This window comes from Nyctibius grandis, chromosome 1, assembly GCF_013368605.1.
Source record: "Nyctibius grandis isolate bNycGra1 chromosome 1, bNycGra1.pri, whole genome shotgun sequence".
Lineage (NCBI taxonomy): Eukaryota > Metazoa > Chordata > Aves > Nyctibiiformes > Nyctibiidae > Nyctibius > Nyctibius grandis.
In genome coordinates this window covers 90,778,983-90,803,037 of record NC_090658.1, presented here as the reverse complement: position 1 = coordinate 90,803,037, position 24,055 = coordinate 90,778,983, and the positions used below count along the sequence as shown (strand labels likewise).

Below are 24,055 nucleotides of genomic sequence, written 5' to 3'. Positions count from 1 at the left end.
CAGGTTAGAATTCAAACAGCCAGCATGGAACTATTTTCAGTAATCGGAGCATCTGCCACCAGGAGTTGAATGATACTAGCAGCCTCACTTTAAAAAACAAAAAAAAAAGTGTTTGCATCCTGGATATATTCAAAGCAGCCTCCTGGAACTTCTTTTACCCTTTCACCAGACAATATGCCATTGTAGAAGCATTCAGGATTGGTGCTGCATTCAGCAAAATTGTGCTGAGATGTTGTTTGCATGAAGGATTCTGAGACCAAGCTCCAGGTAAATATGAAAGTATCGAGTACAGTTCAGAGTCGCCCGCAGTGTGAACGCACGTGTGGACTAGCACTTGAAGATGACTAAAGAGGTTACTGACTAGTAACTGAAGTTCTTTGAGATGGATAGTCCACATGTACATTCACCTCCTGCCTTAATCCTCCTTGGCTAGAGCAAGGCTGAGAAGAAATAAAGGTCTGTGGTAGATTAAGATATACCTACCCAAGAATTGGCAAAGGGTAGAGTTAGCAGGATTATGAGTGCTTTCAGTAAGGCAAAAGTTCTTTGCATTGTGCTCTGTAAGTCCTTCAGTCAACCAAAACATAACATACATGTGGACTGTCCACCATCAAGAACTTACTACTACAGAACTGTGCTCGCGGCTTATTCATGCTCTTGTGTGCTACTAATCTACGGATTATCTCTTCTCTTTTTTAATTAATGTATGATATAAGCATTACCTGTAAGAAAAGTTCCTAGTAGTTCTTGCGGACTTGACGTGGAATCACTTGGTAGTATGACCTGAGACTACAACTATGGGATTCAAGGGAATAACGGTGAAAGTGTGTCTAAAAGGTTAGATTCCAGTATCTCCAAGTTTATTTGCCAGAGTTAGAAGATCATAGTACCATCTGTCAGATGTCATCTACTTGTCTTTTTTTTCCCCTCATGTTAGCTCTGTGATTTTATATGAATTCTGCACATACCTTGCACAAACATAAGTTTGTGAATTTTAAGGAATGGTGGAGCATTGCACAAAAATTACATTTAATAATTCTTCCAAGAATCATGCTATTGATAAACTATATAATTCTTATTAAATACTTCAGGTTTTGTGCTTATAGACGTTAACTGACTTGTGCTGAAAAAGCTGGTGTGCCTCAAAGCATTTTTATGAAGCTATATTTGTTATGGTAAACTAACAATTCGTCTACAGTAACTTTTGAAATAGACATTGCACTATAAAATATATTTATAAAATGTTCAAACAAACAAACAAACACAAAAAAAACCCACAAAAAAAACCCCAAAAAAACAAACAAACAAACAAACAAACAAAAACCCAAAAAAACCCCCACAAAATCTTATCCTTAAGACTCTTCCCTACCATAGACTTGCTCCTGCAAACTCGGCACCGTTTTTTGTCTTAAAATGTCGTACATTGTTCAGTTACGAAATCCATATAATTAAAACTTGTGTTTTGAATGAGCTTTGAAATGTTAACTGTAATGATTATAATCACTTGGATTAGAATAAAGGCTTAAGAGCTAATATGTAGCTTTAACCCTGAGGTCTTCCTATATCTTGTTGAGAAGATAACAGAAAATGTTCTGATGCTTATGCAAGGTAGGCTGGCTGAAGCAGTAAACACTAAAGGAAGGGGATTACTGAGGACTAGCAGATAGGACACAGTCTCTAAAATATTAAATGCAGTAATTATAATAATAAATCAGAGTGAAACGTCTTGGGTTACCAATATAGCTTAAAGTCTAAGGTCTTCCTGTATCTTTTACAGAAATAAAGTAACATGTTCCAGTGTTAGGCCAGGCAGCCTAGCTGTGAGTAAACGCTGTGGGTGAAAGGATTACTGGTACCTGGTAGGAGGGAAGAGCAAGGCTAAAACTATTGAATGTAATTAATCACTGGGTCATTTGTGGGTTGACAAGAGTATTAACTTTTTTTATAAGGCATTGGTAATGACATTAAAGGAACATTTATTTTGCTTAAAAGGCAGATGTCCTCTAATAAACACAGAAATGGCTACCGTCTACCAATTGTCTGTTAGTGGGCTCTAGTTTTCCTTTGTTCCTACATGAATAAAAATCTGGTCATATCTTCACCGACATGGAGAGAGGAAGAAAGAACTCGTATTTGACTGAATGCTCTTACACATCAGTGAGCCATGGCTGATCATTTGTAATAATGCACAAGGATCCTGAACAAATAACTAACAACTTGGTTGAAATGATAATGCAACCATAAATCTGAAAATGCATGAAAGATAATGATGGGGTCTAACAGGCCAGATTTCTGCAAAAGGCAGTATTTTCTGCCCTAAAATTCTGTGTGCTAAAATGATAAAAAAGAAAATGGTTGACCTAATTTCAGTTGCAAGCTTGGCTTTTAGTAATATCCTGTATAAGTAGCTAGAAGAAGGAGAAAGGAGAAATCATGAGAGAAAATGAAAGACAGTCATGATTCAAAAACAAACTAGCATGGGAGGAATCAAAGAAGAAAATGAGATTATGGTTTTTCTTTCAGTGAACCTCATGTTTGGTATACTAATACTCAAAATACTAGACAGATAATTAATTTTACAGATGCTGAAATTACTTAATTATTTCCTCAAGAACAGGACTTTGAAAGTCAAGAAAATATAAATTAGGTGAATAGGCAGCACAATTCAAGTGAAATTCAAGGCGAGTAAATTAAGAGGAATATAATGATTGTTTCTACCAAAATGTGTCAGAAAGTGAGCACTGCAAATGCCCAGAAGGTTTTGGGAAGGGGTGATGAAAATACTCAAAGGCTGGAAGAAATCTGGTTTAGAAAGCATCAAGATTTTACCCTAGCATTGAAAGAATACCATGTATCTGCTGTTTTTCACAAAAGAATGGAAACAAAAACCAGTAGAAAATTCTGTTTTTTTAAAAGATGAGGGAATGTGTCATGAAATTAAGATGTGGGTAATTGAAAACCAGAAAGATTTTTCATGCAGTGTGTAACTAGCTTGTGGAAACAGTTGTCACAGGGAGGGTTGATGTCAAAGGATTAAACAAAATCGATTTGTCTCTGTATCTATCTAGTTTTAATAACTAAATTTAAATATTTTGGAGGTAGTACTAAACCTCATGCTTCAAAGCTGAAGTAATTTTGATCTTGAAGATCTGGATGAGACCCGAGATGTTTGTGTAAGAGTAGGAACATTAACCTGTGCTACCCTTTTTTGTAGGATTCTTACGCCTGCCACTGAAGCACCTAGAGTTGGGTTGTTAGCACAGACAGTCGAGTTTTAACTCTGGTAGCATCATATCTACAGAATATAGTTGAATAAAATACATCCATTTCCTGTGTCTTTGAGTTTTAAACTATACACAGTCAAATGTATACAAGACAGGCCTCTTTTTTGTAGGAAACTTATTTGGCTGAAAAACTTTTAAAGTAGTTTGACTGCATTGTATAGATGTATAATACAAAATATTCAACACCAATACAAAATAACTCTGGTGATTCTACACTTGTCACATTTATCCTTCCTTAGGGAGGTCTTTAAAAGGCAACTATTAGCAAAGGTGTAGCAAAAATGCAAGCATGTAAGAGTAGCAGCTTTGTGTTGATTTCTTACTGAAGAACTATAATTAAATGGTATCTAAATATTTTAATACTTACATGCTTTCTAAACCTGTTTTGTGTGCAGCTATTTTGCCAAAAATTAGAATGAATTAAAACCTTCAAGTAGATAAAAGGTCTGTAGCAAGGAATCCTTATAATAAACAAGTACAGGGTCTCAAAGACACTTTTTATCGTCTATGCTTCATGCCTTTTTGTACCTTTTTTGATTTGTATAAATTTTAGGGGTTAACCATGAATGTGTAAATGCCAACTGTTAATTTTGTAACCTGCTGTGAAATAAGTCTGTAATATTTTGTCTTCTTTTTCTTTGAAGTGAATGAATTTTTAGCGTTTGAAGGCCCTGTCCTGCTGGATATGCGTATTAAGCACCTAATGAAAACAAAGCAATTAACGCAAGCTACTGCCCTGGCAAAACGGTGCTCTGACCATCCAGAAATCAGTGCAAAAGGCAATTTCAAGCAAACCTACCTGGTCTGTCTGTGTTCAGGATCACCAAATGAAAAGCTAATGGAAGAAGTAAGTAAAAAATGAACTTTTTTTTAGACTTATTTCTTTAATAAAATCACTAATCATAAGCTGTTTTTCTGTAGAAGAGGTTTTTCTTCTAAAATATGATATAAAATATTTTTGGTATTTTGTTTTTTTCATTTAAGTCACTTTTAAACTGACTAGTAATGAGTCTATTAAAGCGCTTATGGAAGTGTAATATTAGGTCACTAGTAGGCATTTTCTGGCTCTACCACAACTTTGTTTGATTTTCCTTTGAAGTATTTTAAAACTTTGCCTCAGATCCTGTTAGTAAGGTGTGAAGATAATGTTTTTCCCACTCTTAATATTTTAACTATAGCTTTTTGTGTAGTACTTAGTATATAGAATGGACCCCTTTAGATGCTACTTTCAGTTCAGAAAATAAATGTAACCTTTTTTGACCCAAATGCCTGGTTGAAATTGAAGATGAAATGAGATATTTGATCTGGTTTGAAATACAAAATCCTTCTTATTTAAATGCAAAAGTCACAGAAGAGATGACAGCCTTGCTCTTCTGCATTCTTTCAGGTGACATCTTCATTTCTTACCCCACCCCAAAGTTTTCTCTGAGCTTTTTTCCTTCTTAAAGAAAAACTAACTGCAATTGTCAGTTTTCTTGACTGTCTGCATCTCTCTGCTGTCTTTTTGTCTCTGTCATCTTTTTATGTTAATAGTAAGTATTAAGCATGTTGAAACTGATCTTAAAGGGCTGAAAACTATTTAGTGATTAGAGTTGGAAAAGTTTCCTACTCCAGATATAGACTAAATTCTAAGATGACCGCTTCTCAGTGGGCGTGTTCTTCTGATGCTCAGTAGGATCGGATCAGTCTTACCCTCCTAGCTCTGGCTGCTGTAGGCCCTGCCAGAACAGGCTCAGAAGGAGCTGTGACAGGGCTGTGGAATCTCATGTTTGTTTGCTGAAGAATCTCAGTGTAACTTGGTATTTGTGACCTTGCAAACATGTTTCCTTCATTACTGAGCGGCACTGTGTTCCCAAAGCAGAGTGGGCTTGGTCAGGGAATGAACTGTGTGTGAATCCTGTGGACAAAAGGACAAAAGAGTAGCCTTTGTTCTTAGGATGCCGTAACATACAGATAAGTTCAAACTGGGTGATCACAGAGAACCTAATTCAGATATTTCCAAACCTTGAATTGCTTGGGTTGCTTAGCTTTGCAGCTTCAGCTGCAGCACAGTTTGCAGTATTACTAACCATTCTGGAAAGTTCATGTGTTACCAAGAGAAGGCAGATATGCTATTAACATGTCAAGGTGGACTTCTGAACTGAGAAGGATAGTAGTTTCGTAGTGTGAGAACAGTAAGAAAATGGAAAAAAAAAAAAAAGGTAAACTGTAAAGAAGTACAGCTCACTCCTCAGTGGTATGGAAATTTTTATATCCATTCAGAAGAGGCAGAAAAGTAGCATTTGAGTTCATTTTCAGCTTGGATTAGTCTAATAGTTTGCTTCAATAATGTGAAGAATTCAAATCTGTAGCATGTGAAATGCTAGACTGACAGACTTGATGGCTAGACCTGTACAGACCTTTGCTGGAAACCGGGTCCCTTAGGAACTCTGAGACGCTGGAAAAATGTTTCAGAAAAAAAATCCCTTTATTGTAAGTTCGGTTTCTCGTATTCTTCCCTAAGCTTTTAACTGATGGTCCCTATCTGAGATGGGGTGCTGAGCAAAGCAGACCTTCAGTCTAAATTGGTATTACAGATATGTTAATCCATCCTCTCTGAGGTCTTGAGAAATGCAGTTTTCTTTAGAAGATGACTTTGAGGTTATTGAACCTCAAATGATGTTCAGTGAAGGGTTATTAGGGTATTTACAAAGTGTCAATTTAGAGGAAAAAATGAGTTGTTGTGCTGCCACCTTGTCCAAAGTACCAGACTAGCTGGGTGTTTGGGTGGGTGCTTCTGCTTCTTGTTTTGAGTGGTCTTGTGATTTCTCAAGAGAGACTTCCGACAGTGCTGTTGCAATGGTCAAGTTATTTTTCAGCTGCCAGTGTCAAAGAATAAATCCTGGCATGTCCTGCCAGATGCACTAATTGATGTAATCAAACCAGTCTGCTGAGAATCCAATTAGACAGTAGTTGTTATAACAAGTGCACTGTTTCAGTACTGACACAACTGTCTAGTCTTACCAGGTGACTCTGTTTTTTCTTTTGTTTTGCCACAAAACTAAGTGCTTCCATCATTGCTTGAACAAGTAAGTCACATTGCAGAGACTGTAATGTTCTTCTGGAAAAGCATTCAGTTGCCCTGCTTCTTATTGTAAGCTTCCCTTTTCTTTTTATCTTTGATTTTTTAAAAAATACTAGAACATTCATGTTCAACTTTGGATTCATGAATCGCCCAGCTATGGTATTAAAGCAGTAGTGACATCAGCGACTAGTAAACTGGGTTAGACTTTCAGGCAATAATCTCTTTGTGTTAGGCTGCAATTTAAAGTTATAAATCTGCTTATTACACTTATCGTATGTATGTCATATATATGAATAATGTTGTACATAAAAATTTTTAGGTGACTAGGACAGTAGATACAAATAAGTTATGTCTGAGACACAAGTTTATATTCACTTTAATAAAACAGTTTTTCTGGTGGCATAATCAGTTTTGAAACTATCTAGAAACGCACTGATTTGCTTTCAAGCTTTATCTCTATCTGACAGAGTTAAATATTCACTAAGTTCTAAATTACTCTCTTTTTGCAAAGGATCAGATGACTGTATGTATGAAAATGAAACCACTTTCTTAGTCTTTGTCTTGTTTTCTTTCCTACCTTCTAGATTGCAGAAGTAGATTGCAAAGATGCTCTAGAAATGATTTGTAACCTAGAATCTGATGGAGATGAAAAAAGTGCTCTGATTTTATGTGCAGCATTTTTATCTCGCCAGCTGCAGCAAGGAGAGATGTACTGTGCCTGGTGAGTTTGAATATTGTTTTCTGTCTAGTGGAACAAAAATTAGTTTTGGGAAGATAGAGCTGATACATAAGCCATAAGTTAACTTTCTTTAGCCAATAAAATCTATAAGCTAAACAGGAACAAGATAAGGCTCTTGGAAAGCTAAAAAAAGAAAAAGTATTTGACAAGATTAGCTTCCATTAATGGGAATATGAAGGCTGCATGTATGATGAGGCATTTATAAATACCAGTAGCTGATGATTAATTTTTCTTGACAATGATCTTACACTGTAGAAAAAAGGAATTTAATATCTGCAGGCAGCTGGGCAGCATCATGTCAACATTTAATGCATAAGTACTGCTCCCATCTGTCCTTATTTCATAACACAGTATTGTATTAGTATCTCTAACAAATTCTGGAAAAGAAGGAGCTCTTTACTACTATAACCAAAATAATAAGCTAGATGAAGATACTTACTGTTTAGGGCTTGCTTTCATTAACGTGGGAACAAATAACTGGTCTTTGTTGATAGATACTTGAGCTGTTAGGGTCTGAATTTCCAGCTGCTAAGAGTTTGTTTGTACTTCCAAACCTGTACGATTCCTGAAGGATTTGCTTTGTTTGTGCACCTCCTTTATATGTGCAGCAGCAGGAGAACATCTGCTAATGCAGGATTTTGCTTTAAAAGATACTGCTAAGGTTTTGGGGGTTACACCATTCCATGAGGTACTAAACACTCTTGGCTATTTGCACCTAAGGAGGAATGAACTAATGAGTTAATGTAGATACAGTAATACTGTTTGGCTTTGGGGCTAATTTCTCACTAAATCACAGTTATATTCAGCTCTTAAAGCAGAGCACCACAAGAAAAATATATCTACCACAGAGAAAAGCTATCCTTCTATAGCTGTGAGTAATTACTAAGAATTCAGAAGTCTAAAATTCCAGTCTGTGAAATGAAGAGTAAACTACTTTGCAAGACTTTTTCCAAGACCACATCATGAGTCTGTAAATTATGTAGCATAAATTGTGGTAATACTGGTTTTATTCTGATCTGACCTTCTGGAATTGAGTCATTGTAATAATTTTGAAAATTAGATACTATTAGATACTGAGTATATTAATAAAATCTTCTCTCTGTAAGATAAAGTGTGAATAAATTCAGATTTTTTCCTTTCCCAAAGACAAAACAGAAACTATTCTCAACCTTGCATTTCTTGTGATCAGATTAGTGGTTGCGTTGCTGGCCCTGAAATATTGTTCTCTTGTTCTAGGGAACTGACACTTTTCTGGAGTAAACTGCAGCAAAGGGTAGAGCCTTCTATTCAAGTGTATCTAGAGAGATGTCGTCAACTTTCTGTGTTAACTAAGACTGTTTATCACATTTTCTTCCTGATTAAAGTAATTAATTCAGAGGTAAGGATACTCCTGAAAGAATATTTTTGTCACTTTTAATAGAACTGTAATCAGGAAAATTTATGAAAGCTGCTTAGATGTCCTGTCTCTTTGCGTAGCATCAGCTTTGGGGCAATCCTAATTGGTTTTAGGAAAGGCCATAGCAACTTCCTTCTGCAGGTAAACTATAAGTTGAATAATTCTGAATCATTAAAACTTCTGTGTTCCTTTGAAAAAAAAAAAAAATTGGGGGATAAACAGAAAAGCTGGATGCCGCAACTGAGATGAAGGAAAAACTAAAGCCTCTACTAATGTCCATGTCCTCTAAATGAGGTATTTTCCATTAGCAGATCCTAACATTCCTCTTCATTATTTTCCGTATTTCAAATATTACAGAAAATGGAGGGGAAAGGTTATGAGGAGAGGAAATAAAGGCTTTATATTAATATATTAAGAAAATTACAGAAAGTTTTTTTTAAAAAATAAACAAAACACAATAAAAAAAAGCCTTTTGAATTGCCACTAAGAATGCAGTTTGTTTTGATAAATGAAATACATGGGTGTTGTGGACTTAGATCCAAGGTTGTACTAAAAGCTCTGTTCAGCTCTCTCAGCTAACCTTGTCATCTAATTTTCCTAGTTTCCTCTCATTAGTAGTTGCACTATTTAAAGTTTAGAGCTAAATCAAGCTCTTTGAAAGCTTTTAGTTGGGGGATTTCTGTAATTCAGTATATTAATTCTAAGAATAAAAATTCCTTTTTTCCTTTTGCAGTGTTCTGGTATGGCTAATCCTGGGCTTCTAATCTTAAAGATGGTTTTTTTCAAAGATCTGAACTAAACTGGGGTTAGAGAGGGGAAGGAAAATAACTTTCACAGGGGCTTGTGATATTAAGAGCTCTGTCTGCTCCATGCCATACTGATTTTTCTCTAGTGAGCTGTGGATCATTTCATTGATGGCAGAAACTGGAGAAGCATGTGGGTAGTAGACTTGTGCATTCATAAATTCGCTGGACTTTATTCTCATGTGTACCACAGCCTCTCTGTGTATCCTTGGTAGCATAAAGAGCCTGTAAAGTGGACATAAATGTAATTTACATGGCCTGAGCATATAAATGAGAAAAGACCACATGACCTTTGGAACACTTAAATGTTGGAACATTTAACTATATTTACTACTTTCAGTTGGAATGAAGCCATGTGTTCAGTTGAGGTCAGTTGATTTTGAAGTGGCATAATCTTTAAAAATAAAAAATAAACCTTTATACCTTAAGCGATTTCCAAATTATAGATCTTTTGGAAGATCACATGCTTCTCTTACTTTAGCTGTAGCACTTTTTATCATTTGAATTCTACACAGTTTTAACTTAATGCTCCATAGAAGCTCACCTCAAATAACTGACACAACTGGCAAGCTTTATTTCATGGAAAAGGCTCAATATTGCTCTAATATAAACTGAACACCTCTAACATGCAGTCCCAAAGTCCTCAAACTAGATAGAACATACAATTAATTTGTGGCTTAGTTGTATGTAAATTTTCACATATTTTTTAGTAGCATGAAGACAAATTATGCAACTTAAAGAACAGCATCTAAAGATAAACCACTGTGTTTCTTAAAGTAAACTTAAAGTACAAACTCCAGGTGCATTTTTGTGACACTTAGGGTTGAATAATGATGTCTTTTATTTACAAATATAGAGAGGGTTATGATAAGCTGAGTTACTAAAATTAATCTTGCTTTACAGATTGATGGTGCTGGACTTGCAACCTGCATTGAACTGTGTGTGAAAGCATTGCGCTTGGAATCCAGTGAAAATGCTGATGTCAAGATATCTATTTGCAAGACTATCTCCTGCTTGCTTCCAGATGATTTGGAGGTTAAACGTGCTTGTCAGCTGAGTGAATTTCTTCTCGAACCCACTGTGGATGCATATTATGCTGTTGAAATGCTCTACAATCAGCCTGACCAGAAGTATGATGAAGAGAATCTTCCAATACCAAATTCTTTGCACTGTGAGCTCTTACTTGTACTGAAAACTCAGTGGCCTTTTGATCCAGAATTCTGGGACTGGAAGACTCTCAAGCGTCAGTGTCTCGCACTGATGGGAGAGGAGGCATCCATTGTGTCATCAATAGACGAACTAAACGATAGCGAAGTTTATGAGAAGGTTGAGGATTGCCAAGAAGAGACTAAAGAAACTTCTGTGAATGGGCTTGCTGGCACTTTTGATGACACTACAAGCCTTCTTAAGGGTATCAGAGATGAAAAGCAGAAAAAGAGAGAAATTAAAAAACTCAGAGAGAGGGGGTTCATATCAGCTAGATTTAGGAACTGGCAAGCTTATATGCAGTATTGTGTTTTATGTGACAAAGAATTCCTAGGTCATAGAATAGTTAGGCATGCACAAAAGCATTATAAAGACGGAATTTACAGTTGCCCTATTTGTGCCGAAAATTTTAATTCTAAAGAAAACTTTGTTCCTCATGTAACTTTGCATGTTAAAAAATCCAGCAAAGAGAGACTGGATGCTATGAAACCTCTGAGAAGACTGGGAAGACCTCCTAAAATAGCAACTGCCAATGAGAATCAGAAAACTGATCCTGTATCCAAACAGGAGCAGCGACCCATTAAGAAGAACAGTCTCTATTCAACAGACTTCATTGTGTTTAATGATAACGATGGCTCAGATGATGAAAACGATGACAAAGATAAACCTTACATACCAGAGATAGTGCCAGTTCAAAAGCCACTACCTGTTAATGAATTCACCTGCCCTGTAACATTTTGTAAAAAAGGCTTTAAATATTTTAAAAATCTAATAGCACACGCAAAGGGGCATAAAGATAATGAAGAAGCTAAACGTTTTCTTGAAATGCAAAGCAAAAAAGTGATTTGCCAGTACTGTAGACGCCATTTCGTAAGTGTTACTCACTTGAATGATCATTTACAAATGCACTGTGGCAGCAAGCCTTATATCTGCATACAGATGAAATGTAAGGCTGGTTTTAACAGTTATGCTGAGCTGCTGACGCATAGGAAAGAGCATCAAGTCTTCAGAGCAAAATGTATGTTTCCTAAATGTGGCAGAGTGTTTTCCGAAGCCTATTTACTCTATGATCATGAAGCACAACACTATAATACCTACACCTGCAGAGTCACAGGCTGCGGAAAGGTATACCGTTCTCAGCACGAACTGGAAAAGCATGTTGAGGACCACAACCAGCAGCCTGAAAAAGTGCAACAGCCTGAAAGCCAGACTAATCAATCTGATCTTAGTCAACCTTCTAAAGCTAATGAAAATACTGATGGAGTTGCTGTTAAAGAGGAATTGACATCTCCTCTGGCTGACAACCAAAGTAGTTTTACTGAAGGAGAAAACGTCATCTGGAATCAAATCAAAGCAGAACCAGTAGGGAACGAAAGTGTAAACGCATCAGCAATTATACTGCAGCAAAGTGATTCCTTGCCTAATGCTGGTTCGGAGCAGTCTCCTACAGGTTCAGTGAAGACAGAAGTGGCAGTTCCAGCAAGCAGTGTTAAGGTGCCTGCTGTTAACCAGAAGATCCGAGATAACTTTGTGAAAAGAGGTAGATTGGATGCTACTGCCAGTGAAGTGGATACCACTAAACCTGGAGCTCAGCAGTTGTGCTCATCGGTTGACTCTTGTCTTCCAGTTTTCCAAGAGAGAAAGGAAGAAGACTGTCTCAGTCAGACTCAGAATATTCAAAATATTTCTGTGACCTCAGACACACTAAAACCAGAATCAAAAAGCTTAGAAAGACAAGTGAGCATTGTAAATCCATTCAGCGTGCAAAATCAGGCAGGATATCGAAACAGTGTACCCATTTCCAAACTTGAAATTGAAGACAGTATTAAGGCTGCAGCTAATCTATGTAACCTGCCTTTAAAAACTTTAGAAAGTATTACGTTTGTTCCTTCGCAGCCTAACATCAATAGCTCTTTAGTTCCAGCTGTGTCACCAGCAGCCCCAATTCAGAAATTTACTTGTCAGGTTGAGGGGTGTACTCGAACGTACAATTCATCACAGAGCATTGGCAAACATATGAAGGCAGCACACCCTGACCAATATGCTGCTTTCAAAATGCAGCGTAAAAATAAGAAACCACGAAAATCCAGCAATGTGCAAAATGTGCCAAATGGTAAGATTGTGTATCTTATACCATCGCAAGTGAGCAATCCCAGTGGTGCTGCTTTTACTGCACAGAACAAACCTAATCTGAATCCCACTTGTTCCAGTCAAGTGCAACATGTCTCAAGTACACTTCTCCCAACCCACCTAGAAAATTTGGCGAATCCTATCTTGCCTATAGTGGAAAGCGTCATGAATCCAAGTTTGTCTACTCGTATTAAAAGTGAGCCTGAGAGTGTTTTATGTCCACAAATGGAAAGTCTGTCTGGTGCAACCTTACCTTCCCAGTTGGACGATCTGGCAAAAACAGTTATGCCTCTGAATATTGACGGCGGTTCAGATCCTTTTCTTCCTTTGCCTGCAGAAAACGGTCCAATGTCTCTCTTTCCTTCATCAGCAGAGAATCCTCCAAGTTCGGTCTTCTCTCAGCTGGAAAATAACGCGAATAACTTTTCATCGCAACTAGAAGGAAACAGTAGTTCTGCTTTCCCAAAAGAGGAAACTATTGATCAAATATTTCCCTCACAATTGAGTAATGAAAATAACTTCAATGAAACTAGTTCTCAACATCCAGCTTCAGAAAAGGTGAAAAAAGATCGTGGCCGGGGCCCAAATGGGAAAGAAAGGAAGCCAAAACATAACAAGCGGGCAAAGTGGCCAGCAATAATCAGGGATGGCAAATTTATCTGTAGCAGGTGTTTCAGAGTTTTCACTAATCCTAGATCACTTGGTGGTCACTTATCTAAGAGATCTTACTGTAAGCCTCTTGAAGGATCAGAAATTTCTGCAGAAGCTCTGCAGGCTAATGGACAGTCTTTGCTTGCCAGTATGATTCTTTCCTCAAATTCATTAAACTTGCAACAACCCCAGGAGTCTGCCTTCAGTCCAGAGACGTGTTTTAAAGATCCATCATTCCTCCAGTTACTTGCAGCTGAAAATCGTTCCACAGCCTTACTGCAGACTATATTTCCACAGGCCAATGTGACTAACTTTAATACCGGTGGGAATGAGGAAGGAAATCAAATTATAAAACAAGCCTTGGAAACTGCAGGCATCCCGAGTACCTTTGATAACACAGAAGTACTTCCACACGTAGTTACAACAGGTTGCACCACTGGTACGACTCAGATAAATGCAGCTGTTCTCCCCAACTCGACCGCGTCCCCTCTGCTGCAGACAGTCTGTAACAACAGTACCCTGCTAACAGACCAAAACAGGACCCTCAATGCCAAAATTCCTCTAATAAAGGAATGCAAGTGTTTCCCTGGTCTTACAAGAGAGGACTTAATGCTAAAGACTGTTGAAAATGGCTTACGTCCTAGCTCGTTTTCTAATACTGTTACAGCAGTGCAAAACTTTGCAGGGAACAGCTCACAAGTTTCAGTTATAAGTAGTCCCAAGAATTCAGGATCAAGCAACTTGAATAAGAAGGGAACCAGTGCTTCAAAGAGGAAGAGAAAAGCAACTACACCCTTGATTGTGCCCAATATGTCACAGAAAGTAGTAGCAAATAATACAACGATGGGACTTCTAACCAAAAGCACTGAAGGAAAAGTGCAAGTACTGGGAGGAAGTTTTCCGTCCAACTTGGTGACAAATTGTTGCTGTCAAGCAGTGGTGGAGCATCTCGCACAGAAATTCAATAATGTGGACAATCAGTTATTCATGGCCAGTATCAAAGAGAACTTCAAAACAAATCTAGAGGCTCGTACAACGTTACCCCCTTTAACAGTAAAAACTGAAAATGGAGATTCCCAGATGATGGCTGTAAATTCTTGTGTGCAAAGAAATTCAGAGGAACAGATTTCAGAAGACAGTGTTATACAGAACTTGGAAAAAACTCTGGAAATAATTAAAACTGCTATGAATTCACAGATACTTGAGGTGAAAACTGAAATTCAGGATACTGTCACTGCTTCAGGACAGAACTCGCAAGTAAATAATGCACAGACTTCTTCAGGAAATTCTGCACACAGTGTAAAACTACCCACTCCCGCACAGTTTGCCGTGCACGTGGGGAATGTCACTGCTGCAAAGAGTAGCTCTGCTCAGTCTGAGACATCTCAAAAGGATGATATTCAAATATTGGAAATTTTGGAGGGCTTGCAAAAACTGAAACTGGAAAATGATTCACCCATTCAGGTCTCTGAGACTGTTTCCCAGTGTCCTCCAGCAGATACGCTAGCACCAGCAGTTCCTGTGGTATCAACTGAAAATAAACCCCTTGTCCAGATATCTTCAGAGGCAAGTAACATTCAGTTTAGTGATAAAGTTAATAAGCCTTTTGTATGTCAGGATCCAGGCTGCAATTATAGTGCTATGACAAAAGACGCATTGTTTAAACACTATGGCAAGATTCATCAGTACACTGCAGAAATGATACTAGAAATTAAGAAACATCAACTGAAGTATGCCCCGTTCAAATGTGTTGTACCTACGTGTCCAAAAACATTCACCAGAAACTCTAATCTCCGAGCACACTGTCAGATTGTACATCATTTTACGACAGAGGAGATGGTAAAATTAAAAATTAAAAGGCCTTATGGCAGAAGATCTCAAAATGAAACTGTAAACACAGCCCCGCGACCTGTGGAAATAAAAACTTTGCAGACACTAATAATAGAAAACAAAACTGCAGCTCCATTGGTCAAAGAAACTCAGATAAAGGAAATTGTAGAGCCTGTAAAAGTGTTGGAAAAACTTCTACCGGAAAATAATACTCCTGAAAGCCTGGAAAAACCTCCTCAAGTGATTTCTGTTCCACCAGAGCAGTATGATGCAGCCTCTTCTGGTAGTACACAGGCACAACCCAAAGTACGCAAGGTTAGGACGTACATGAAGGAAAAAGAGGAGAGAAAATGTAGGAAGCCCGTAACAAAATCTCTGGAGTTTCCCACTAGATACAGCCCTTACAGACCATACCGATGTGTCCATCAGGGCTGCTTCGCGGCTTTTACAATACAACAAAACCTAATCCTTCATTACCAAGCTGTGCACAAATCAGACCTCCCTGCCTTCTCTGCCGAAGTGGAGGAGGAGAATGAGCCAGGCAAGGAGGAACGCAATGAGGTGGAAACCAAACCCGCTGTCAGAGAGTTCAGGTGTGAGGTGAATGACTGCTCTCGCATCTTCCAGGAAGTTACCAGATTGATACAACATTATATGAAGCTTCATGACATGACCCCAGAGCAAATTGGAAACATGAAATTGGCTCCAGAGGTGGGGAGATTTTCTTGTGATCAGTCTCAATGTAAGTCTTCGTTTACAGCATATCTTAACTACATTGTACATCTTGAGGCAGAGCATGGTATTAAGATAAGGCCAAACAAAGTAGAAGATGACGGGGTATTCAAGTGTGACTGTGAAGGCTGTGACCGTATTTATGCTACTAGGTCTAACCTCTTGAGGCATATTTTTAACAAACATAATGACAAGCATAAAGATCATCTAATAAGACCCAGGAGACTGACACCAGGTCAGGAAAACATTTCAAGCAAAGCAAATCAGGAGAAACCATTGAAGTCCAAACAGAGAGGACTAAAAAGCAGATCAGGAAAAGAAGGTAACAGGCTGTCAGTGAAAACAAAACGAAAGAAAAACGTGAACTTGGAAAACAAAAACTCAAAAGGAATGCAAGTTCAAGAAAATAAGGATTATTCGCTGAGACGTGGCAAGCAGGTGTATTCAATAAAGGCTAGAAACGATGCCTTATCGGAATGTACAAGCAGGTTCATAACTCAGTATCCATGTATGATAAAAGGATGTTCATCTGTAGTTACAAGTGAAAGTAACATAATAAGGCATTATAAATGTCACAAACTGTCCAAAGCATTTACTTCCCAACACAGAAATCTTCTTATTGTATCTAAAAAGCACTCTGTCTGTCAAGTAAAGGAAGCCTCTTGTGAGCAAGAGGAGACTGATAAAAAAAGTGACGTGAAAGAGCCTGAACCGAGTTTGGTAGCGAGCAATAATGATTCAAGCACATCTACGTTACCGCAAAAGGAAACTGAAAAAGGTGAGAAGGATGAAGTGGATGAACTGACAGAGCTATTCATTACTAAACTGATTAACGAGGATTGTTCAAGTGCTGAAAACCAAGCAAAAATCTCTTCCAATAATGTAAATAGTGACTTGCAGGAGACCAGCTCCTGCCCCTCAGAAAAGCAAAAATCAAACAACTTAAAAAGAGCAAACAAAGAAAAAAATGTATCTCAGAATAAAAGGAGGAGGGCTGAAAAAACTGAGGAAGTACTGCCCGTTGACATGAGTAGCATGCACAAGGAGGAAGAGACTGCTGTCGCCATTCAAACGGCTGAAGAGCAGCCTGCAGCTTTTGACTGGAGCTCTTTTAAGCCGATGGGGTTTGAAGTGTCGTTCCTCAAGTTCCTTGAAGAGTCTGCTGTGAAGCAAAAGAAAAACACTGAAAGAGACTACCATAGCAGCGGAACCAAAAAAGGATCCCATTCGAACTCGCGAAAATCCAACGAGAAGACCTCCGTAGCAAGTAATAATGTCACTTGGTCATGTTCTGAAACTGAAACCCTTGTACCATTTGCCAACCGATCACAGCTTCCATGTGGTGATAATGTAAAGATAGTTTTAGACAAGACTCCCAAAGACTGCACTGAGCGTGTGTTGAAGCAGCTTCAGGAAATGAAACCTATCATCAGTTTGAGAAAGATCGAAGGACGTTGGGAGGTTAATCCAGAAGTTAGAGCTGCAAAGGTGGCTGTTATCGGTACTGGGGAAGGGGAGTTAAAATACTAAAACCTAATGTGTTTATCAGTGACCTGTAAAAAAATTTATTTTGAATAGGAAGCCATCAAGCATGCTAGTGACTATGGAGCTCTTTTATTTTGAAGTGATTTAATCTAGCAAAAAACATGATATGAGTCATGTAAATTTCTTATTTGTTTTTATCCCTATGGGACTTGAAGAACAGAGTGATTGCTTCAGATTGTAAATACTTGATCAAAACCTCAACTTTCTATCAGATGTCCTTTCCATGAACTAAATCTTTGTGAGTCATCTGTGATTGGTATCTTTCACCAGGTCACTGCTCATGTATAACAGTACTCTTTATTTGTAGATACATTTTTTTTTTGTATATATTTATTATTGTAAATCATTTGCTGCCACCAGCAGTCTGTAAGTCTAAACTGTTAAATGACACATTTATATTCAGAATTTTAATTTGTAACTAAGTCAGCAAGTTTTTAAAACTGTCCTTTAATTGTTTTAAATTAAGAACTTTTGAACTAAAACTAGCGAAGTCTGCCATATCCAGTTTATTTTGCATAAAGTGTTTAGTTACAGGAGAGGAGCTGGATGAGATCACATTTCATAGGTTAAACGTACTGACACGCTCTCATTTTTTGAATTTTTAACATCCAGTATCTATGGATGATATTCATATGTAGTTAACTCATAAATATAATAGTTTTCTTATAGCTACATTTTTCATTGCTTTTAATTGGATACAAAGCATTTATGATTCCATAAAAAAAATGAAAATGTGAATAAAAATAGTTTGCTACATTGGAGATTTAAAACAATATTTGGTATTAAAGAATCCGTTGTGAATGTGATAGAAAATTAGTAGTGTGGAGCAGTTTATATATATTTGAGGTGGTGATTTGTGAAGTAGCCCAGTATTGCCTTAAATAAAATCACATTTCATTTCTTGTTTTATACATGTGATCTTATAAAGGTTATTTTTGTTTCTGTAACTTAGATTGGTGTATAGTTTAATTTTTGTTAAAAAAACAAAACAAAAAAACTTCAGAAACCGTTTTTGTAAATAGTGGGTTTATAAAACAGATGGTTTATTTTGATAATACCAGTTTGGTATCTATCTATAAAATACATGAGTCCTTATGCCATACCATTGAAAACTGAATAAACAAGGCACTTTCTGAAAGGGAAGTGAGATGTGATCTTGCAGATAAACTCGGTGGTTGTGCTCCATTTGATGGCATAGGCTCCCTCCACGCTCTTCTGCCGCTTGCTGACTGTACCTGGCAGCGGTGCCGCTTGTAGTGCCAGGGATTGGAGCAATTTCTCTGTATGCTGCTAACCGAAACGACAGGTATCCAGTTTGTTGAGTAACCAAAAGTGTGCGTGGATGGGAGCTGTCAGTACCCAGGAATCTACAATATTGGTTTTCATGTGTGACTATTCTTAACTCGGATGGGACAAGCCAGCTGGATTGTGTGGTACCAAAAATTTTTCTTGGATTATTCTCATTACTGGATGTGACCTACCTTCAGTAGTATAAAATAGTCTTTAACTTGGGAGAGATTGGCTAGATTTTTTCTCTATAAACTTGTCTTGCCAAGTAAATCTTTGCATTAAATGCTACATTTGATTGCTCTTAAGCTATTCACCTGGAATCTTTGACAGTTTACTTGAATATCAAAGCAGAGGGCACATTCCTACAACCAAATGAAGTGACTTGTGAGAGTGAGGATTATGTATGAAAAAGTGGAAAGGCAGCAGCATCGCAACTTGGGCATAGCCCTTGGTTTACTATCCGGCGCTAAATCACATGCCTTCTCAGAAAGCCCGTGCTTCCATTTGAACGGAGCCTGTTTGCTCCTCTCACTTTCAATCCCTCCCAAGTGACTAAACTGATAATTCTGCCAAGTTAGTAAATCAAAGATGTGGTCTGAGAATGATGAAACCAAAACAAATCCTTGCGTTTTAACTCTAGGAGAGATCATTGGAATCATCGTAAGCGCGTGATGCCACGTTCTACCTACCAGAGGCTGCACGGTCTCTCTGGATGGAGTCGCTGTTGGATGTCAGCTGTGGTGATTGCAAGAGGGGATCTTCTGCAGAGGAGCAGCAGGCAGAGAACCTCGTCTGGAGAAGATCCACAAAGCTCACCTGAAATATCTTGTTTTCTGATGTACCAACCACTGTAGTCGCTGTCAACAGACCTCACAACTGTTAATTTTGAGAAGAATTTTGTGTTGTCTAAGTTAGTTTCAACATTGATATTCCCAATGATACATACTGCATCATTTGCAGGTTTTAGACTGCTAGCTACACCATCTGGTTACACAGTGCTATACTACAATGTTATTAAAAAAAAAAAAAGGAAAAAAAATTCCGACGTTGTAAACATCCAGGAAATAATTTCTTGTTTGGATCTGAATGTAGGGTCTGAATTTCTGAGAATGAAATTTTTAATATCTTATCCCAATTAATCCAATTAAAGTGAGTGCTGTACCAGTATAGTCAGTGCCCTCCATGGCACACTCCCTTTTAGGTGGGTACTGACAGCCTGTCCAACAGGTAGCTAGTACGGTTTTTTTTTTCCTTTTTAAAAAAAATGTATTTTAAACTTAAAGTGGGGGACCGAAGGCAGGGTCTGATTTAAGAAGTCATGGACTGCAGAGGGCACTGTGTGTTGGGAAAGCCACCTACAAAAGTTCCTGAGGAAATAAATTTCTTTGGTATTTGCATTGATGTTTGCCTTGAGTGATTTATAAAACCTCCTGCGATAGCTGTGGCAGCATGCCTGAACTGACAGCTCCTCTGGAGCCGTACCCTTGCCCATGGGGCTGCCGGGGGGGATAGGGCTCCAGGGTGGCCGAGCCCAGTTCTACCATCACCACTTCAGCCTGTGGGGTGCGCTGACACCGTGGGTGCTGCTGGCTCTGCCACCCGGTCCCTCTCTGTCTTGTTCCCTCTCTCTTTCTCCTTCCTGCTGTGTGTCTTTGTCTTCCAGACATGTCACCCATGAATTGTAGTGCGTTTGAGCAAAGACGGTTTCTTTTAAACCCCTTGTCACTGTCAGGAATGTGCTCACTAAAGCAGCAGCAGTTGTTGCTGATGGGGGAGCAACCAAATCAGGGAGTCTGGGTGTTGAGTACAGACTCTTTTGTGGTTGAAAGGCAAATTTAAACTGGCAGTTAGCCTCCCTTGTGGTTGACTATGTTTGTAAAGAAATCATGTATTGTCTGAGCCCTGATTCAGTGTAAGTAAGAGTTAGTGGGTTTGTCCTCACATGTTTTGGGGTGGTCATTGTTAGGGGGATGGGGGCACTGTTGGTCCTAGAGCGTTCTGGCATGTCCTCTCTATGGCTCTTAGATAGCAAGGGAGTGATGCTTTTAAAATTAACACTGAAAACAGTCATTGGCTCAGGTGAGAAAAAGTAGTTGGCTATATTCTTGCAATTAGTTTCTATGCCAAAGAATTAGCATGGTTGGGGCTCCCACCTGCACGGTCATGCTGCCCTGAGGGTTAGGCCACCAGGGCTGGAGGAGCTCAGTGGAGCTCAAGTTGGGGCAGCAGCTCCTGCTCATGCCCTGCTTTTTTCTGTGCCACTTTTTACAAACCTTGTCTGTCACAAGGCAAAGACATCACTTGGCTTTTAAAGAAAATGAGGATCTATATAAGGTTTGACTCTTTTAAATGTTTGCAGAGATCTTTTGAAATATGAAGGAGGTAAATATTTTTGTATGAATGGGCATGGAGTGATGAAGTTATTTTTCCATTACAGTATGGGCTCAGGTCAGCTTCCTGCCAATTGCTCTGTGATTGAGGAGACTGTACTTCTACACTTTAAAAAGAAAAAAACATAGCACTTGAATTGAATTTTTTAAATTTTGTCTGTTTGTGTGGACTGGAAGGTGAATACACAAAAAAGCCTTTAGTTTAGGGACCGAGTCTACAAACTCATTTGAACCAAAAATATAAGAGCAAATGACTTCAGGTGTGGATGGATGAGTGAAACTTAAACTGGAGCACAAAGGAGTATAAAGGTGGGGAAAGGGCTGTGGAAGGGAAGGAGCCAGTAAAAGACCAAATGCTGGCCAGGAGCAGGGGTTCTGAAAATACATGAATTTGTTCTCTCAGGTTAAGTAAAATCTGACAGAGCTGCCTTGTGTGATGCTCATTTCCTTTTTAATTAGTGGCTCTGTCAAACACTCCTCTGATGTTGCAGTACATGATATAAAAGCCACCTGGCTGTTTGCTGCGAGTGAGTCAAGGGTTACACAGAGTTGGTCCGTAATAATTTCTCAATATTCTCGTGTAAGGTACTGGCTTTGTCAAAACTGAAGCATTGTCCAAGACTTGAAACCTGTTGATTTTTGCAATTTATTTATCATTTCATGGCTGTTGAAGATAGGAATTAGAAATAAAATGTTGACTATACATTCCAAAGAATTAAAGTTTTTGTTTCACAAGAAAATTTTTGGTCTAAGTGCGAATTTTTGGTCTCTGCGTCTCTGACCAGCCACAGAGCTTTAGGGGATGCTCTAAAGCCCTTCAATTCCTGACTTAACATAATTTTTCTATTATAGAGCAGCTAATGCACAAATTTAATCAGAAACATGTGTTGGCTAAACTGTGTTTGCTTCTCTTCGTGTTCTCTCAAATAAACCTTGCTTTTAAAAAAAAAAAAATACTGTTGCATTAATGTGCTGTCTTAAAATCTGTCCTCAATAATTAAAAAACAGTCATTTTGGAAGCATTTTAAAAATTTTAATAGTGTTGCCATTGTCTTAAAAAATGACCCATTAGGGTACAAAAGGGCCAAGATAATTTTGGGGTTTGTTCTCAGTTACTCAAACTGTGGCAGTCACAGTTACACAGGGCTGATGGGCAATGGTTTTGCTTCCTGCACTGCTTGGTTGGTCTTGTCCAGCAGCTGCAAAAGAGTTTCTAACTGCATTTCTGTCATAAGCCGCATCCTGTGTATGGAGAGATTTAACAGAAAATGTTCTGAATTGCGTAAAGCACGTTGTCTCAATATACACACTGATTCACCATCACTTGATATGTAAAACTTCAACTGACCACAAGCTGGCAAGGTAGTATCTGAGAGATTGCTGTCACTGGTAAGTTCAACAGCAGCAAATGTGTCTCCTCCTTTTATAAAAGCAGGTTTATTTTGGCAAAGCAACTTGAAAATCAGTCAAAAGCACAGAGTTTATTCATTAGTTGTTAAAGTTAATTCTGTAACTGCTCCCGCAGTACTCATAAAAGTAATGCTTTGTAGCCAAAGCTGGGGTTTTTTGGAGTGAAAAAATAGTTAACGCGGTTTTGCTACTGTTTTCCTCCTCTTTATCCCTGGCACAAATAATAAAATCAGTTCAGCATCCAGGCAGCTCTGCTTATTGCAGGCAGTGTTTTTCTCTAAACAATGTATTTTGGTCAGACTCAGTACTGATGCATGTCCGAAGATCTTTTATCCCAGCAATGGAAAGAGAACGCTACCCTGAAATAAGTCTTAAGCACTAATTTCTGTTGTCTCAGAAGTCTAGGTTCAACAGAAGACACGTCTTAGCTAATTTCTGTCCCTTTCCTGTTAGCCCAAGCAGCACAGATAACAAAGAGCAGAGGCATGTGGTGTTTAAGCGATCTTCTGAAATTTGGGGGGAAGGAACAAGTGATTCTTTTTTACTTTGTTTCTCCTGGAGGCTTTTCGTATTTTTAGATTTCATGTGTTCACCTATGGCAGAGAAATTTAGTGAAGGAGTAGCAGTATTTTCAGCCTTTAACTAAAGAGACCAGATTCTAGGCTACTGAATAGTAGGACTACTGGCTACTATTTTGCCATATTGTACGGTCTACATTTCTCTACTCAGATCCTAGGGAATTGGGAATGAAATGCCACAGCCACGGAACAGAAGAAAAGTCTAATGACTGGGGAGATGCTCGGTGCAAGTGACCAGGAGTTAAGTCTGTACTCTGGTATATGCTGCCTGCACAAGTTTGAGAAAGCATCTTTTCTTACAGGATGTGTTCTGCTGATAAACACCCTAAAAACTGTAAAGGGCTCAAATACCTCCAGAAGGTATAGCTACATATATAGCTATATAGCTAAATAACCAGGACTGTCTTTATCACCATGGGCTAAACTAGATGTGTCTACCTCTTCTTTTTTTTTTTTTGAGATGTTTTACAAGCCCAGTGGAATGGGCTTGTGACCATCCAGCTCACTTCAAGACACCAGCAGCCACTGTATGCCAGCGCTTTCTGATTGCTATTTCAACAGTTATCAGATCCACCCACCTGCTGTACATCCCCTTACTGTTCAGCGTGCTAATTAATCCCAGGTTCTTCCAACTGCATATAAAAAGCCTCGTTTTGCTTTTACCAAAGCCATTCTGTGTAATATTCAAAACACAACTGTTTGAGCAATTCTTTTAACATGATTTATCATATGCATCTGTGTTTATATTAAAACTTCATGGAATTTTCAGACTTCACCTCTTGTTTCAACATGAAATGATCTAGATGATTCTATGTACGACATACATAATGCGACTGATTTTATCCACTCAAGTAAGGGGGAACTAATAGAGAAAAAGTGTTTCCTACATAACTATCCTTCCGGTTCTGTAAAGCACTGATTGGAAAAGCAATTCATCAAATACAAGTTGTGTAATGGGAAGGTGGTCTTCAGCCGCCTTTCACATCAACGGGGAACTTTTTTCACGT

General features: G+C 38.3%; 1 protein-coding gene across 4 annotated transcripts in view; it reads left to right on the top strand.

Annotated features, from left to right (window-relative positions):
- The window catches only part of ZNF292 (zinc finger protein 292), a 59,603-nt gene extending 39,536 nt beyond the window's left edge, over positions 1-20,067 (top strand). Inside the window, exons 5-9 of one of the 4 annotated variants that reach the window (XR_011049803.1) lie at positions 3,929-4,131; positions 6,933-7,069; positions 8,324-8,465; positions 10,190-17,618; positions 19,311-20,067. Coding sequence is in view for 3 of the 4 variants with exons in the window: in XM_068419357.1 (XP_068275458.1) it covers positions 3,929-4,131; positions 6,933-7,069; positions 8,324-8,465; positions 10,190-17,365 (7,658 nt within the window). In the remaining variant the exon portion in view is untranslated. Of the gene's footprint in view, positions 1-3,928; positions 4,132-6,932; positions 7,070-8,323; positions 8,466-10,189 lie in introns of all 4 variants that reach the window. The other 3 variants (XM_068419553.1, XM_068419476.1, XM_068419357.1) reach the window with 3 other exon arrangements.
- The last annotated feature ends 3,988 nt before the right edge of the window (positions 20,068-24,055 follow it).